The sequence below is a fragment of the Buteo buteo genome, chromosome 26, assembly GCF_964188355.1.
Source record: "Buteo buteo chromosome 26, bButBut1.hap1.1, whole genome shotgun sequence".
NCBI lineage: Eukaryota > Metazoa > Chordata > Aves > Accipitriformes > Accipitridae > Buteo > Buteo buteo.
Genome location: NC_134196.1, coordinates 3,794,382 through 3,809,937, shown reverse-complemented (window position 1 = coordinate 3,809,937; position 15,556 = coordinate 3,794,382). Strand labels below are relative to the sequence as shown.

Below are 15,556 nucleotides of genomic sequence, written 5' to 3'. Positions count from 1 at the left end.
ACCAAGGCGCATAGGTTGGAAAGGTGACGCTACGCTCGGAGAGAACCACTCCTGCCGAATTAGGTGCCCCGGGGCGGACTGCGGTGTTCCCCCAAAAGGTCCCCCCCATCACCGGGGGTTATGGAATTTGTGAAAGAAATTAAGACGGAACCTGGGAACAGAGGGAGGATTCTCTACTTTTACTGTTTTGGGGGTTTTTTTCCCTCTCTATTCTTTCTGCTACCTTACTTTGTTTAATTTTTTGGTGAAATGAGTTATTTTCCAACCTAAACTGACAAACTCAAGGAACTTAAAACAGCCAGTGATAACATAAGTAAAATGAGCATAGGATATTATCCTTGAGCTGTTTTAGGAGCACACACCTTTTCAGCAGGCAAAGACCCACCAGCTCTGTAAAGAACTGGCTTTCCATCTTTTACTGTAAAAGGAGTTATCTTCTTTTGTTTGCTTTTATCAACACCTATAAAATTTTGCAGGAAAAGAAATTATTATCACACTATTGAAGATACTACATTTTAAAATTCTTTTCAAAAAGCACTTTCACTGAAACATTAAGGTTGTGATTTAAAGTCTCTAAGTTTAAGGAATTTAGGCAGGGTTCCTGCAGCACCCTACCGTCCTCTGTTTACATCCAATGAATTCTGCCAACATTTTTAAAATACAGCCCAACATTTAGAATCTGTACTTTTTGTATCAAACTCAAGGCTTCCCTGTGGACACAACCTAGAAACCGCTTCTGCATTTACCTTTCTGGGCAGTATTCTTAAAAATACATCAGGCACAGCATGTCAGCAACCACTGACTTTGCAGTGGATTGACCTTTTGCTTCACAGGCTGATCTGTTACAGAGAAAAATCTTCACAGGAAAAGAACCAGGGCATATACAACTACACAAGCACAGCTGTAAGTTTTCTGCAAGCAGAATATAAGTCTGGGAATGAAATATACTCCTGTCTTACTAAGCACAAAATCTTCACCTATTCTGAGGATTTAAATCAGGATCTGCTGTTGGTTCTTGGCAAAAACCTAGTGCACCAAACTGAATTTTATCCTTAAGAGTGTAACAACACAGTTCTCGCAGGTGTAAAGCTTTACACAGAATTGATCTTTCCTTTTTTCCCCCCTTTTACCAAAACTAATGTTACGAGTGGCTGGAATCTGAGATCGGATCACCAGAAAGAGATCTGCAGTATCACCTTTGCTCTTTGAAATTCTTTCTGGAATTGCTGAAAGAGACAAAAGGCAAAAAATGTGTAGATGTGAGAAACATAAACGTAAGAAGCATTCGGGCCAGTTTCTGTTTGACTTCCAGCCCTTGCTCACAGAAGCACCCGATGGCCAGGCAGGCAATTAAACGTGGGGATGTGCAAATACAGGGGGGGATTTAACGTTCGCTGGTGGTCCTCTCAAGGGCAGAAAGAACTGCTCATTGAACATATACACCCTAAAATATTAGTGAATACGAGGGAGAAGACTTTGCAGTACTTAAGACAGCGCTACAGCGAAGCTGTTTGTTCTAGACCTCTTTACCTGCCCGCCATCCCACCTCACGCAGAGAAACTGCGTGCGAGTGGGGGCTGCTCCCTCCTGCTCCAGCTAAATCACCTTCTCCCCGCTGCTTTTATCGGCAGGACTGCTCCGGCGAGTGCCAGGCTCCACCACGGCGTGCCGCGGCTCGTTCCCGACACACCGGCTCTCGCCCCACCGCCGCTGCTTAAGCATCCCCCCCACCATGGAGTGTCCTTCTGCCCTTGCTATCACGCTGTTGCAAGGTTCCTCTTTAATTTCTGCTTTCAGACATATCGCAATACTGCCAGGGAAAGCCAAAGTCAGCAGCAGGAACTCCTGGAAGCAGTAAAGCATCACCTATTACCTCTCCTGTCAATCTTCTGCGTGCCAAGTGGGAGAGAATGTTTAGGAGGAAGATGAAGATTATGTCGTGGTGCAGCGTTGAGCCGGTGGAGCGGTATCACAAGCTAACACCTGACGCTATCATGGTTTTACTCACTTTTCAGGTTTGTTATTAAGTGCAAAATACTGCTTTTTAGCTGCATACCTCGCCTGATTGGCAAGCGAGACTTGAGCAGAAAGGCTCATTCAAAGAGCTACCTTATCCATCTGTTTCTGCTGTACAGGAATATGTATATGCATGCAGGTGTGTTACAAGAATTTTAAATTGATCCACTTTCCAAAAGAAAAGAAGGTGTCTAAAGAAGATTCCCACCACCAGAAAGGTGTTTGAGGGACCACTTTTTTAGAAAGACACTCCATTTTCCAGCTGGGAATTACTGGAGCTGTATGCACGCTACGAATGTTTGAAGAGAGAAGAAAACCAAAAATCCATGTTGAGAGTAAATATTTGCTGCCTGATTCTTCCTTCCTTAATTCTGTAGGGGGCAGCAGAAGTGCACAAAACCTTTCGATCGCGGACTTGGATAAATATCTGCCTGGATAAATTAAGGTCTGCCTGAATATCTGGTGCGGTGAGAGGTGTTGCGGTCCCCAAGGGGCTGGTGCTGGGATGCTGGCGAGGTGATGGATGCTGGGGAGCAGGGGGGGGAGCAGACCAGTGCTCCCAGTTCAGAAGCTGCTGTTTTCTTGGCTAAAGGGAAATCTCCAGGTAGCGCAGTGCAGACAGAGGGCTCTGGGAATCCCCACCCTGCAAAACCGGTGCTTTGAAGCTCATCGTAAACCGGCGCGGTGTACGGATGTTGTCGCGTCACCCTGGACCTCATCAGGAACAGCGCCCTGAAAGCCCTGTGCCTTTTTCAGCCCAAATTTCCCCCCACGCGCCGAACGTGGCACGGGTGAGGCGGGTGGCCGTGACCATCCTCACCCCCCCACCACCCCGCAGGAACCGTCCTCCCCGTCCCCAGTTTTGCCTTCCACCCCTCGTGTCTTCACCCTCCGTTGGGAACCGGCTGAGCAAAGACCAGCCCCGGGCAGGATCGGGGTTGGGATTAGGGTCAACGTCAAGCCTGGGGACTTTGAACCCAACGGCGGCCGCTCTCCCCCCTCCTTCACCGCCTGCCATTTGCCTCGCCGCCCTCTGCCATGGCGGGCCGGCACCGTCTCCTGCTGGAGAACGCTCAGCAACTGGTGCTGGTCTGCGGCCGGGGCGAGGAGTATCTGCTACGGGACGGTGCCGCCGGTCTGCCCGTGCTGAGGGACGCCAGCGTGGTGGTGGGGCTGTGAGTGAGGGGGGACGGGGTTGAGGGCGGTGGGGGGGGGGGGTCGCTGCCGGCGTCGAAACGGGCCCCCGTCGTTTTGATAATTTCAGCCCGTGTCGTGGTGACGGCCTTTGTCGCGCCGCGGTCGGGCTTCCACCGCTCGTGAAGAGAGATTCCAGCCTGGCGCTGAGCACCGCTGCTGCCTTCTTTTGCCTCTGCCGCGTTTCTAGGGGAACTGATGTGAACGAATAGCAATCCTAGGAGTAATTTGTGCAATTAGCGAAAACGGTCGTCAATAATGAACGTATATAATTACGCCTCTCCCGTTTCGAAATGCTCCAACCGCTCTTCGCTGCTTAAAAACTCAGCCGTGTAGCGCAGCGGTACCTTCGGTGAGGTACCCGTGATGATTCCCGGTGACTATTCCAGTGGCTTGCAAAAAGCCGGAGAAAGAGAACGCTGAAAGGGCAGCGGTGCCGCGTGCGCCCCGGGAAGCTCCTCTCGTGGAGGTGGAGGTCCGGGTGCGGTGTAGGATTCCCGGCACCATCCTTGAGCTCCACCGGGAGAAAATCGCTGTTGACTGGAAGATGAGCCCCAAAGAGATTTATCCCAAGGGTATGATTCAGGTCCGGGCAGTGGCGATGATGGTTTGGTTTCGGTGAGGGGAAGAGCGCCCTGCAGATACGTGTTGGAGGAATGCTGTACCTCTGCTGATCCAGCAGGGAAAAATAATGTTGTCTAGCAGAAGTTAGAACGAAAGAGCACCATGGTTTCATCCTGAGGGCTCTAAGCAGAGGACGTGATGAGCGTTTCGGCAAACAACTTGAAAAGCACGGCATTACCCCGCTGTTTTCTGCACTTCTATCAGATTAGCTCGGCACCTCCCGTGTGCGTCTTCAGTCCTGCTGACGGTCCCTGGTGGTGCTCGGGGAGCTCTGACAGTGACCACTTCTCTTCTCAAGGGGCTCACGCTTCGTTCGTTCGCTGTCTGTCGTTTGCAGAGATGGTTGTATCAAAGCCGTGGGCCGGGCAGATGTTATTCGCAATCAGTTTTCAGGAGCAACGTTTGAAAAAGTAATTGACTGCTCCGGGAAGTGTGTGTTGCCAGGTAGGTGTGTTTTTTCATAATGATACAATGCCAAATGGCAGCAAAGTGCTTAGAGACAAGGTAAATGTGTATTAAACATCCCTCCATCCTTTTTCCTCTGTGTTCACTACTGGTTTGAGAGTGTCTTGTGTTGAGGGGCAGAGCATCGTAGCTTCCTCATGGGGAGAGCTGCAAGGAGAAAATTGCAGCACTCGGGATGTTTTTTGGGGCTTCACGGTGGAGCTCTGTCTCCTCTTGCTTCGTCCTACATCGGCTCCTCTGTTTCATAGATCGCAACGGTAACGTAGCTGGCCCGCTGAGTGACTTTCCAGACTCACCTCTATTTTCTGTACCATTTCCACCCACCAGCGCGGAGCTCGGTCTCTCCGTCCTGCCCACGGCCGGCTGGAGGCGAAAGGGCAGCGCAGGATTTTAAGTCGCATACTCTGCAACTTTACCTAACAAAAAAATAAACCCGGGCAAGCCTATTGCCTGTTAAACTTTGCAAGTGGTGTTAGCACACGAGCTGTTAGACCTCTGTTTTGTTTGCAATGGCCTTGGGCATTCCGGAGTGTTGGTTTCGCAGCGTGCAGAAAAAGCTCCTGCTGGAGTAAATGGACTGTTGGTAGAGTAAGTGCTAGCATACGAAGCCCAGCCTAAGCAGTTTGCCTTTTTTTAAAGAACACAGACTTACAGTCTAATGAACTCTTTCAAAGTTTGTCATTTATAATTTCTTCCACGGTTTGAAAACGTCATCAAAACAACATGAAAAACTCAGCAACTGATGCATTTACCTAGAGGCATTTTGCATAAGGTGTCACACCTAAAAAAATTGAAAGAAAATTAATAGCCTTTGAAGAAAATCCTAGATTTGTGGCTGGTTGGATTTTTCTTTTTCTCTAACCAATAGAGACTTTATAGGGGAGCTTCTGCTGTCCATTTAATCTGCTTGCATGTTCATAACCTTTTCCCTTACACCGTGAAGTAACTCCAGTGTACGTTTACTTTGTTTTCTTTAGGCCTGGTAGATGCACATACACACCCCGTGTGGGCTGGTGATAGGGTACATGAGTTTGCAATGAAGGTAATGACATACAGAGCTGGATTTTTCTTCCTCTTTTCTATGCATAACTATTTCTACTTTCTAGCGACTCCCATTTTTCATCTGTAGAAAAACATATAATTTCTGTCAGATAATCTAACTGAGGGAGGAGGGAGGGATGATTTTTGAATACTGGTAGGCTGAGAGAGGAGCGTAACTGCAGCCTTTGCAGCCAGCCTTGACACATTTTTGCATTAATTGAGGCAATACAGGAGTGCTGCCTTCTATTACCACCTAAATCTTGGATTTTTCTTTCTCTTTTTCCATATAAATGAATTTTTGAGCTAGAGATAGGTTTTCCTCCTGGGCTTAGGGGGAAGCAAATCTTCAGAATAATTCTCTTTATGTTGCTTCTTATATAATTTCTTCACTTCAGTGGAGGGGAGAGAAAAGAGGAGGGGGAGGGAGGAAGAATTAATGGGGATTTTTTCCTCCCGTCCTTTTCTCTCTCACTGCAAAGAGACCTCAAGGCACTTTGCAGAATCCCTCGGGCAGAAAATGCACATTTAATAGCTAATTGTACGGCGGGGTTGGTTTTTGTTTTCTTTTTTCCCCAAGCTGGCAGGTGCATCCTATATGGAGATCCACCAGGCTGGGGGAGGAATACATTTTACTGTGGAGCACACTCGGAAGGCCACAGAAGAAGAGCTGTTCAATACTTTCAAACACCGACTGGAACGCATGCGCAGAGCAGGATCTACGTTGGTTGAGTGCAAGAGTGGATATGGCTTAAACTTAGAAACGGAGCTTAAAATGCTCAGGGTGATCGAACGCGCCAAGCAATCCATGGATATTGGCATTTCTTCAACGTACTGTGGAGCTCATTCTGTGCCGAAGTAATATGACTTGGTTTTTCTTGCCCTTGTTAAGTATTACTGCTTTGTATTGAAAATTGGCTGCTGTTTTCAGAAAGGTTTCTTCTGCCCAGCCCTCCAAAAATATAACATATTTGAAACAATAGCCAGTATTTACAGAAGGCTTTCCTAAATTTTAATTTGAAGGAAGGTGGGGAAGCATTATTTAATGGCTATTGAATACCAACATAAGCTTAGCACAGAATCCCCGCCTCCGGCTGATGCTCACGCTGACCATAATGCAGATTACAGGGTTTCCTCTACAGAAAGTTCTTCTGCTTGGGTTTGCTGCTACCCTTCAAGCTTTGTCTCTGCCATGAGCTTTTAAAAATACTGTATTTAATCCTCATATACCTCAGTAAGCAAAGCTTAATTATGCTTCCATGCAATGAAGAACTGCATCCATCTTACAGGCATGAGATGAGTAGAAGATTAAAGTAAAGGTGCTTAATCACAACTGTTTTGATGGCTCTAGTAGACATACCATAACAAGCCAGCCTTTCTCACTTTGACATTTTTTTCTCTATGATGAAAATAACATCTTCCAGTTACTAGATTTCATTGTATGAAAGAATTAATGAGGAGTTCTAGCTAGGTGGGTGTATGTGAAACCTATATTTTGACAAGACTAAGGAGTAGGCTGCCGCAAAACAAGGCATGTAAGATGGAGGCAGGCTTAGCATCATGGGGATACTTTGGCAATCTTTAAGAGATGTTCATTAAAAAAAAAACAAAACCAAACCTAAAAAAAATAATCTACCTTTTCCAACATTCAAGAAAACATGACCTGAATACATTTATTTGCAATATAATTACCCTGCATTTGGAGCAGGGTGGGAAATTATCTTTTGTTAATGTAGTTAGTCAAAAAGAATCCTGGGTCATCTTCAGTACTGGAAGATGGTTAAGAAAAAAGTAACTAAAATCTGCTGAAAACACCAAATATTTCTTTCAAGTAAATATACTAAAGTTTGGAGGACTTAACTGTAAAATATAATTGGAAGTTTTATGCCAAACTATATATGTTTCTTAGCCCTTCCTTTCCTCTTCCCCTAAAAAGCCTTGGGAGGATTTCAGTCAAAACCTGATAGTCTTTCCCACTAAAATATTTCAAGCATTTCTGTAAACTAATGAAATAATTTCCAGTATTTTTACAAATATATCAAATCTTATATTTTGGAAAGACAGGTATACTGTCTCACTCTCTGCAGAGTTCTGTCCCCACTGATGCATGTCAACCGTAACAAAATACAGGTAGTGAGGATATTGTGTTTTAAATAAGGAGAAAAGGTAGTTGGGGATTTGAGGAAGTTTCCTGAAGGGAATACTGATTTTTCCAGTATGGTTCTTCCTAAATCCTCTTCTCTCTTCATTCAGATGTTCATGTCTAGAATATTTTGCCTGAATTTTTTGCTACCCTTCAAACTTAGTCTCTGCCTCAGGTTTTTATTTTGACCAGGAGGAATTCTGCACTTCTTCCCTGATCCAAGGCCTGATGTTCAGAGCCTTTGGCTGGCTCCTGAACATCTGGGCCAGTAACGTGCTGAGGGAAGCATCCCGCCTTGTTGAGCTCCAATTTTAAACTCTGAATTTCCTGCAGCTTCAGTAACGGTGGAGGATCGCAAGGGGAACATGTTGTCCGCAGGCTTGGGGCTGGGAATTGCTCTTTGATATTATTTATGCAAATGTGATGATGATTTGGGGGATTCTAGAAGCTGTTAAACAGACATCTTCCAAGTCACTTAAGCTCATGCCAGTTTTCTTTCAGCGTTATGTTCCATAAAACTGCCCCGTAGTTCAGTTATGCATAAATCATACAAACAAAAGAGGAAGATCGATTTAACTGTTTTTATTTAAATCTTCTTGATTTATGTAGGTCTAAAAATGTAATGCACTTTTTTGTTGTAGGTACTTAATGGCCACTCTTGACTAGATAGCCATTAACAGTCTAATAATCTTCTGATGGTTTTGGAATGATCATAGTCGTGCAAATTTGTTACCACCAATCTGCTAACATTGAATCAATTTAAAATCATTCTATTTAATGTGAAACAAGAAAGCAGTGTTATGTTTGCTCATGGAAAATGCTGCTTAGATCCCCACGTGGCTGCTCCCGAGGAGCTTTGTGAAGTTCTTGCTAAGCCATTTGCTTGCTTCTTACACTTGGCTTAATTCACTATTGCAAGTCTGACCTCTTAGAGCAGAAGCATCACCAGAAAGTTCATTTAATCGATCAAGGTGTCAACTCTTCCATGTTGCCACGTCTTGCAATATGTAGCATGTCTTGTAAAGCTTCAATATGTGGAGTCTTAAGAGGAGTCTACCTCCAGACTTGCCAGCGCTGGTTATTCTTTTTTCCCACCTGGAAATTAGCTTTGGGCAGATGTTGAGAACTTGCTTCGTGTATCTGTTCATGATTCTAGGTATACAGTAATTCAGTCTGATTTTCTGCATCCAGAAGGCACCATTGACACATGATTCACATTGACCCTGCTCTGCACCAGGGCTAGGATCAGATGAGCTCCAGAGGTCCTTACAAACACAATTATTCTGTGGGATTATGAAACGGTGCATTGGTAATACTCAGTACTTACTGAAGTGTGTGCCAAACAGCGCAGGCTACTTTAGTCTGAGCCATCCTAGAGAAAAATAAGGTTGCTCTGTTTATAGTGATCCTTGTTCCCATCCATTGCTTTTAAAAAATGTTTCCAGCCTTGGAACTTCCAGACTCGGAGTATCTCCAGTTCTTTAGGAATTGAACCTAAAAAGCTCACAGCAGGGAGGCAAAGAAATAATTGATCTCTTATCCCTCTAGTCATCATTTTGAATCAAATTAATGATTTTGGGGATGTGTGATTCTAAGTTGTTGATTTTTTTTTTTTTTTTTTTTTGATTGCCAAGGATTCACTAGGCCCTTTTCATCTTTAGGAAGAATTTTCAAAGTGATTTCCTGAGCAGAAGTCTCTTACATTAAAACAACAGCAGTTTTGCATTCTTGGGCATTATGTCCCCCCCAAACTGAAACAAAAGACTTGTGTTTCCCTCTGTTTTGTCTTGGTTCTGGTCCTAATCTTTCAGCCCAAATTCCTCCAAAGGCTGCTGAGCAAGAGAAGAAAAAGGAGAAGGTTTGGCATGGTAAAAGCCTGAGCACCCCCACCCTTCAGCGAGAGGTGAACCAAAGAAGGGCCGTAACCCGGGTTCTGCGCTGCTTTATAACTGCACAACCTGTCTGTAAATCAGAGCAGAATTGGGCTTCTTGAATTTACTGCCACAGTAAAGCTCCCAACTCACCCACCCCCGGCACTTGTATAACGCCGCTCCGCGCGCGCCTTACAGTGCCTGAAATGAGGATTGAGATGTCACAGACGTTTAGCTGCAGTACGTCACTTATCTTTAGATCTTGAAATTGCAAAATACTAACTCAGCTGCATATTTTGGGATTATTCACTCTTTCAAAGGCATTTATTGATCTCTCCTGGGTTATCTTTGTGTAATGGGGAGTTCATAAATGGTTCCGACTTTCGTAAATTGAACCTCGGGAGGCCCCTCTGATTTAGAAACAGTTTTCTAGCTGTCATTCTGAATGATATAAAAGGAGGAGAGGCAAATTTAAAATAATGATTTGTGCTTCACATCCCCTTTGAGCTTTGATACTTGCATAAAAATATTGCATTAAAACCATTCAACATATTTAAATAATCATTTACATATTTTGAATAGTTGTGTTTTAGGATAAGGTATAAGGAGGTCAGAATATATGAATAGGAAAGCAGAAGAATTAATTTTAAAATATCCCGTATCTTGGTTAGCATCCACAACGCCAACCTTATAAAAATATATATAGTAATACAATCTAATATTCTTTGAGTGGAAAGTAACTCTTGTTTGAGAGTACATGAATTACAGTAGTTTTAAATTTTTTTAATCTGAAGGTTTTTTGAGTTATTTGTATTTGTATCATTTTCTAAATAACCTAGTAATTGCATGTATGATTTGAATGTTTGCCAGACTTCAGGGATGTTATGCTTACAGCTCCATAACATTTTCTTTTCATTAGAGGGAAAACTGCTACTGAAGCTACAGATGACATTATCAATAACCATCTCCCTAAACTGAAAGAACTCCAACTAAGTGGTGAAATACATGTTAACAATATAGATGTGTTCTGTGAGAAGGGAGTCTTTGATCTGGAGTCTACTAGGAGAATTCTTCAAGCTGGGAAAGATATAGGGTTACAGATCAACTTTCATGGTGATGAACTGCATCCGATGAAATCCGCTGAGGTACGTCTTTCTTAACATTCATTTAAGCCATTTTTGCTCTTGTGGCAGCTGAATCTTTAAAAGAACTGCAGTTTTCAAAACCGAGGTTTTCTTTTCTAAGACTGTATAAAATAGACCATTCCTAGACACTTGTTTCTATCAGACGGTAGAAAGCGCAGCCCTTGTGCAGCTTTGGAGTTCAGGACATGGCAGGAAGCCTTGACCTCTGGGACTAACGTGCGCTGCCTAATCAAACATTGACTTTGCTTATCTTCCACATGGGATACAGATGGGGAAGGTGGATATCGGTGAACCACAAAAACATGGTTTCTACGCAACTTGAAAAATCTTTTTTCCTTGAATGTCCTGTTAGCAGCAAGGAGTCAGATGTGATGTGAGCACACTCAGAGGGATGGTTTAGTCAAGAATAGGATTCCAAATATCTTGATAAAGAGAGTCACTCTGAGACCATATTTCACCATCATTTAAACATTGCTTCCTTCCTGTGGAGTCTGCTCAAGTTATTATCTGCTGTATTAAAAAAAACAAACAACAAAACCCCCCAAAACCCCAAAACTTGATTAATCATAAGAGCCTTTTTGGCGCTTCGCCATTGAAGGCAGCAGTTGCACTACTAGTTCTGCAACCAGTGTCAGTTTTGTCAACCATTTTCTGCCAGATACTTTGTGAACAGGAGTTGATAATGGTTTTATCCATAGCTGTCGCATAGTTTGTGTCTTAGTCTGTTAAAAACAACACTGAAATTATGCTTCCACTCGGTGGATGGTTAATACCTTTTTGTGATCAACTATTCCTGCAGTAAATTAGCAAATATTTTGTCTCTGTATTCTGTTTGCTCTTTCAAGCTTTCTTTATGATTTTTCTTTTAGTAAATTTTACATTACTAGTGAATTGTCTCCTCCAGGCATTTGCAAACAATATTGCTTTACTGAATTAATTGAGAATGGTGAGTAATTTTCTTGAAAATCTGCTTAGCTTGGAGCTGAACTAGGAGCCCGGGCTATCAGCCACCTGGAAGAAGTTAGTGATGAAGGCATCACGGCGATGGCAAGAGCTAAGTGCGCCGCTGTCCTTTTACCAACGACTGCCTACATGCTAAGGTAAGGCCACTAGATTGGAGGAAAACTTTTGTAACAGCAAACCCATGTTTGTGGTTTTAGGGTCTTTTAATGTAAAAGCGTAAGCTTGTATCTATGCCTTAAGGATCAGGCCGGATCAGTGAAGACAATCACAAATACAAAGAGCTGAATGAGCCTCCTTATGTCTTGTTTCTGGCGGCAATCCTCAAAAATGAGGCGATAGCCTACTTCTCAGAAGTCTCACAGTAGATTTGGAGTGGTTCAGTCAACACTGGAATTTAACCTTTACGACTGGCTAAGGTAATAATCAGGCATTCATTTAAGAAGAAAACTGGACTGGTTTTCTTTAATCCATTTAGACTTTGAAAACTGAGTTGGCTTCTTTTCAGGCAAATTATATCTGCAATATATGTATTTGCTCTCTTGCAGAAGGTTTTGCTGGCAAATGAATCCTTTGGTTATCAAAAGAGCTGAAGGACTGTAGATAACATTTTAAAAATCTCATCTGATTTTACCTAGGCAACACTGAGCAGAATCTCCTTAAGAACACTATTTTCCATATGCAGGTATTACAGATAAGCATAGATGGCTCACCTGCTTATCCCTAATGCCAAAAATAAGCCAATTAATTAGATGATGAGGACCATGACCCACTAATACCTCCCCTCCTGTGAAGAGAAGACCCTTGAGCTGATTTCGGTTTATTTTCAACAGCCTGCTTTCCGAGGCATCGAGGCTTGTGCCATCACCACCTGTGCTCACTTCTATGTCCGTGCTTGTGTTTTTATTTGTGGTTAGCTGTTCGTGTCCTGCGCCCGTGCTTTTGAACCGCTGGCTGATTGCAACTACGTGCACTGCCAAAACACAGATCTGGGGGAGGACGTGTGGTCCAGCAAACTGATCCCAGGCAGGGAGGTAAAGGAAACAGAGATGCAGCCACCTCTGCAGAAGGCTGCGGCTGTAACTCACGTATTCCTCCAGAGACTCTGGGGTGGAAAGTCTATAAACTCAGGATAAGCCTAAGACGGGGATAATAACGAGCCGTAGAAAATGCAGCCTTATTTGTTGCAGTGTCCGGTGCACTATTTACTGAACACAGGCCTCCCAGTCTAAAAATGAAGAAGCCATGAATGAGATACTGGTTAAAAGAGTATTAGATGTGCAATGTATGAGAAGTTCCTATGAGGTGATGTGGTGCATCCTGTGCTGGCCTCCCTCGGCTCCTTCCACACCACTTAGGAGAGCTCAGACCTCGGGAGGTCCTGCCCCGACGCTATCCCCTGGTTTTAAGAAACGCAGTAGTGGCCAGGGCTTCACGTGATGACCAGAGCTGGGCTGGAGAGTTGTTTAATGGTAAGAACACTCTCATTTTGGCCTTGGCTAAGCACTGCCGGCAGTACTCTAAGGAGTCTGGCAGCAGAGCACGGCAGGGGATGCAGAGGCTGGAAAGACAAGTGAGGATGGGGAACGGCTCTTCAGACAAATCTTTTTAAACACAGTTAACTCCCGGAGCATTGTGTTGTGCACGAACGGGCGGTATTTTCTCATAAATCTGCTAAGAGGCTTCTATAGGGAGAGGATTGTCTTATATCAAATGTAAGCACTTCACTGAGATCTCATTTATTGTTCTTTTCTGTTAACTGCAGTGCTTTTCAGACTACTTTTTGAGCAGCAGTTGCTCTAATGTTTCATTTCTATTGTTACACTGGTTTATTTTTGGACACGACGTTTGGCGCTATTGGCCTTACAGCAACTGTGGCTAGACCTTCTTAGAGAGTGTATTTCCTAGTGCCCACCCTTGCAAACACCTACCCAGATCAATCCAATGGCTGAACAATTCTGAAATGCCTATTCCATATATTGAAGTTATTGAAGATATTTTTTTGCATTAACATCGCTGAGTGAGAAAATCCTCTAATATATAAAAATTAAATTCGCAGCCTCAACTTACTATTTCGAATTGCCAACAGAATCAGGAAGGGACTATTGCATTGCTTGTGCCACTGCTCATATTTGGGAGCCTGTCTTTGAAGCTCTAAGGACCAGAAAATTACTTTTTTGAGAAATGAAGATTTTCACCTTGTAAATCCTTAAGTGGCTGAGGTCTGGGTAGATACCAGAATTTCAGTGGCCTGGAGCCTGAGGCTTGATACTGGCTGCTGCCACATGCTGTTACTGCAAAAGCAGTGGATCACACTTCCCATTTATGCTGTCTGTAGGTTGATAGGTAAGGAGCCAAGGGGAGAATTTGGGCTTTTGTCTCCAAAAAGGATTAGTGTAACTGACTGCATGAATGTAGCCAAACCAAGTGATGACTTTTGCTCTTGTAAATCATCATATAATAACTAAGTGAATTGTACTGACAAGTGTCTTTTTCCCACTAGACTGAAGCAACCTCAAGCTAGAAAAATGTTAGAAGAAGGAGTTATAGTTGCTCTTGGCAGTGACTTTAATCCTAATGCGTACTGTTTTTCAATGGTAAGCTATTCCCAATACTTATGACACCACAAAATTATGAAATCTCTTACTAGTACAACTTGCATATGGATCTTGCACACTTAAAACAGCCTTCATATCCGCAAAGAGAGCTGTATGCCCTGCTTAAACAACTGCTCACGCTTATTTATGTGTGATGGTAGTTTTTGCCAGAAATTCTTGAAACCAGAAGGGGTTCTGTTCTTCATATGCACTGAGAGGCTTATAAAATGGCTCTCAAAGTTCCTGATTTCTGAGTTCTTATTCTGGAGTTGGCAAGATTTACATTATGCAGGACAACTTCTGTTGCACAAGGAGGGAGGAAAGTACTTAGGGATTTCAGGTATGAACAGCTTTATTTGTGTTACTGGTAACTCCCATTTTCCACTTAACTTGCCTACTAGCCTATGGTGATGCATCTGGCCTGTGTAAACATGAAGATGTCAATGAATGAAGCGCTGGTAGCTGCCACCATTAATGCGGCTTATGCTTTGGGAAAATCGGACACGCATGGCTCCATAGAGGCTGGCAAGCAGGGGGATCTTATTATCATAAATTCACCAAGGTTTGTTCTTCCATTGTCATTTGAAATGTGATTGAACATAAGGGACTTTGTTTTTCATCATGTTTGGATAGTGGAGAGGTTACTGAATTCCTCATGCTTTAGAAGTTATTTTCATCTGAAAAAAGGGACACTGCTAGCGTTTTAGACCTACTTTCATGCTCCTTAATCACTCCAGTGGAAAATAAAGCCTAAGGCTTTTGGGGCTAATATTACAAATAATCCTTGCCTAATTACAAATTATCTACAGATAATACCTTTTATTTTGTGGAAGGAATTCTCTACTGATTTGTACATTAACTCACTGTATTCACGCAACCAGTGATCAACATGTAGACATGGTACAGTGTTTTCCCATGGTTCAAGCAAATCTTTTATAATTGCCAGGTATACTAGGTATGTGACCTGCTTTTATGCAAGTCTGGATATTCTTAAACATCTTGTGGTCTTTTTAGGTGGGAGCACTTGATTTACCAGTTTGGGGGACATGAAGCATTGATCAACTACGTTATAGTGAAAGGAAAAGTCATCTATCAAAATGAGATGTGTGGGACAATGAGCAGTTACTGAGAGAAGACAGTAATTTAGGAAGCTACTATAATCAAATTAGCATGGAGTATTTCAACACAACAGACAAATCAGATTTGTATTTACCGGTAAATTGTTTGCCTGCTCACCTTACGAGCCCTCTTACTCAAATAAACTTTACCAAGTGTTACCCATTCGGTGCATCTTCACGTGTGTTGTCCTTCTCTCCACTGTGTGAAAATATTTCCTAATTGTATCCATTTCAAATAAGATAGTTTCCAAAAATGGTTTCCTATACAGTTTTAATCTACAAAATTATTATATTTGAAAATAACCCAGACAAACCACCAATGAATGAAGAAGTTTGGATCCCGGTAAGATTTACTGGGAAGAGTGATGTTAAGTAACCCGTGATG

At 43.1% G+C, this 15,556-nt stretch overlaps 1 protein-coding gene across 1 annotated transcript; it reads left to right on the top strand.

The window, feature by feature from the left end:
- The first annotated feature begins 3,005 nt into the window (after window positions 1–3,005).
- Window positions 3,006–15,322, top strand: AMDHD1 (amidohydrolase domain containing 1). Its single transcript, XM_075057930.1, has 9 exons — window positions 3,006–3,191; window positions 4,172–4,278; window positions 5,277–5,341; window positions 5,918–6,195; window positions 10,271–10,496; window positions 11,472–11,596; window positions 13,960–14,053; window positions 14,455–14,615; window positions 15,068–15,322. Exons 1-9 carry the CDS (start codon window positions 3,055–3,057, stop codon window positions 15,180–15,182), a joined length of 1,308 nt encoding a protein of 435 aa, XP_074914031.1. The 5' UTR covers window positions 3,006–3,054; the 3' UTR covers window positions 15,183–15,322.
- Window positions 15,323–15,556: the final 234 nt, after the last annotated feature.

What these genes read in the sequence shown, in the direction of transcription:
- AMDHD1 (XM_075057930.1), top strand. Translation starts at nt 3,055, where the DNA reads ATGGCGGGCCGGCACCGTCTCCTGCTGGAGAACGCTCAGCAACTGGTG. An exon ending in GGAGCTCATTCTGTGCCGAA is followed by an intron (nt 6,196 to 10,270) that starts GTAATATGACTT and finishes TCTTTTCATTAG; the next exon opens with AGGGAAAACTGCTACTGAAG. An exon ending in ATGCGTACTGTTTTTCAATG is followed by an intron (nt 14,054 to 14,454) that starts GTAAGCTATTCC and finishes CTTGCCTACTAG; the next exon opens with CCTATGGTGATGCATCTGGC.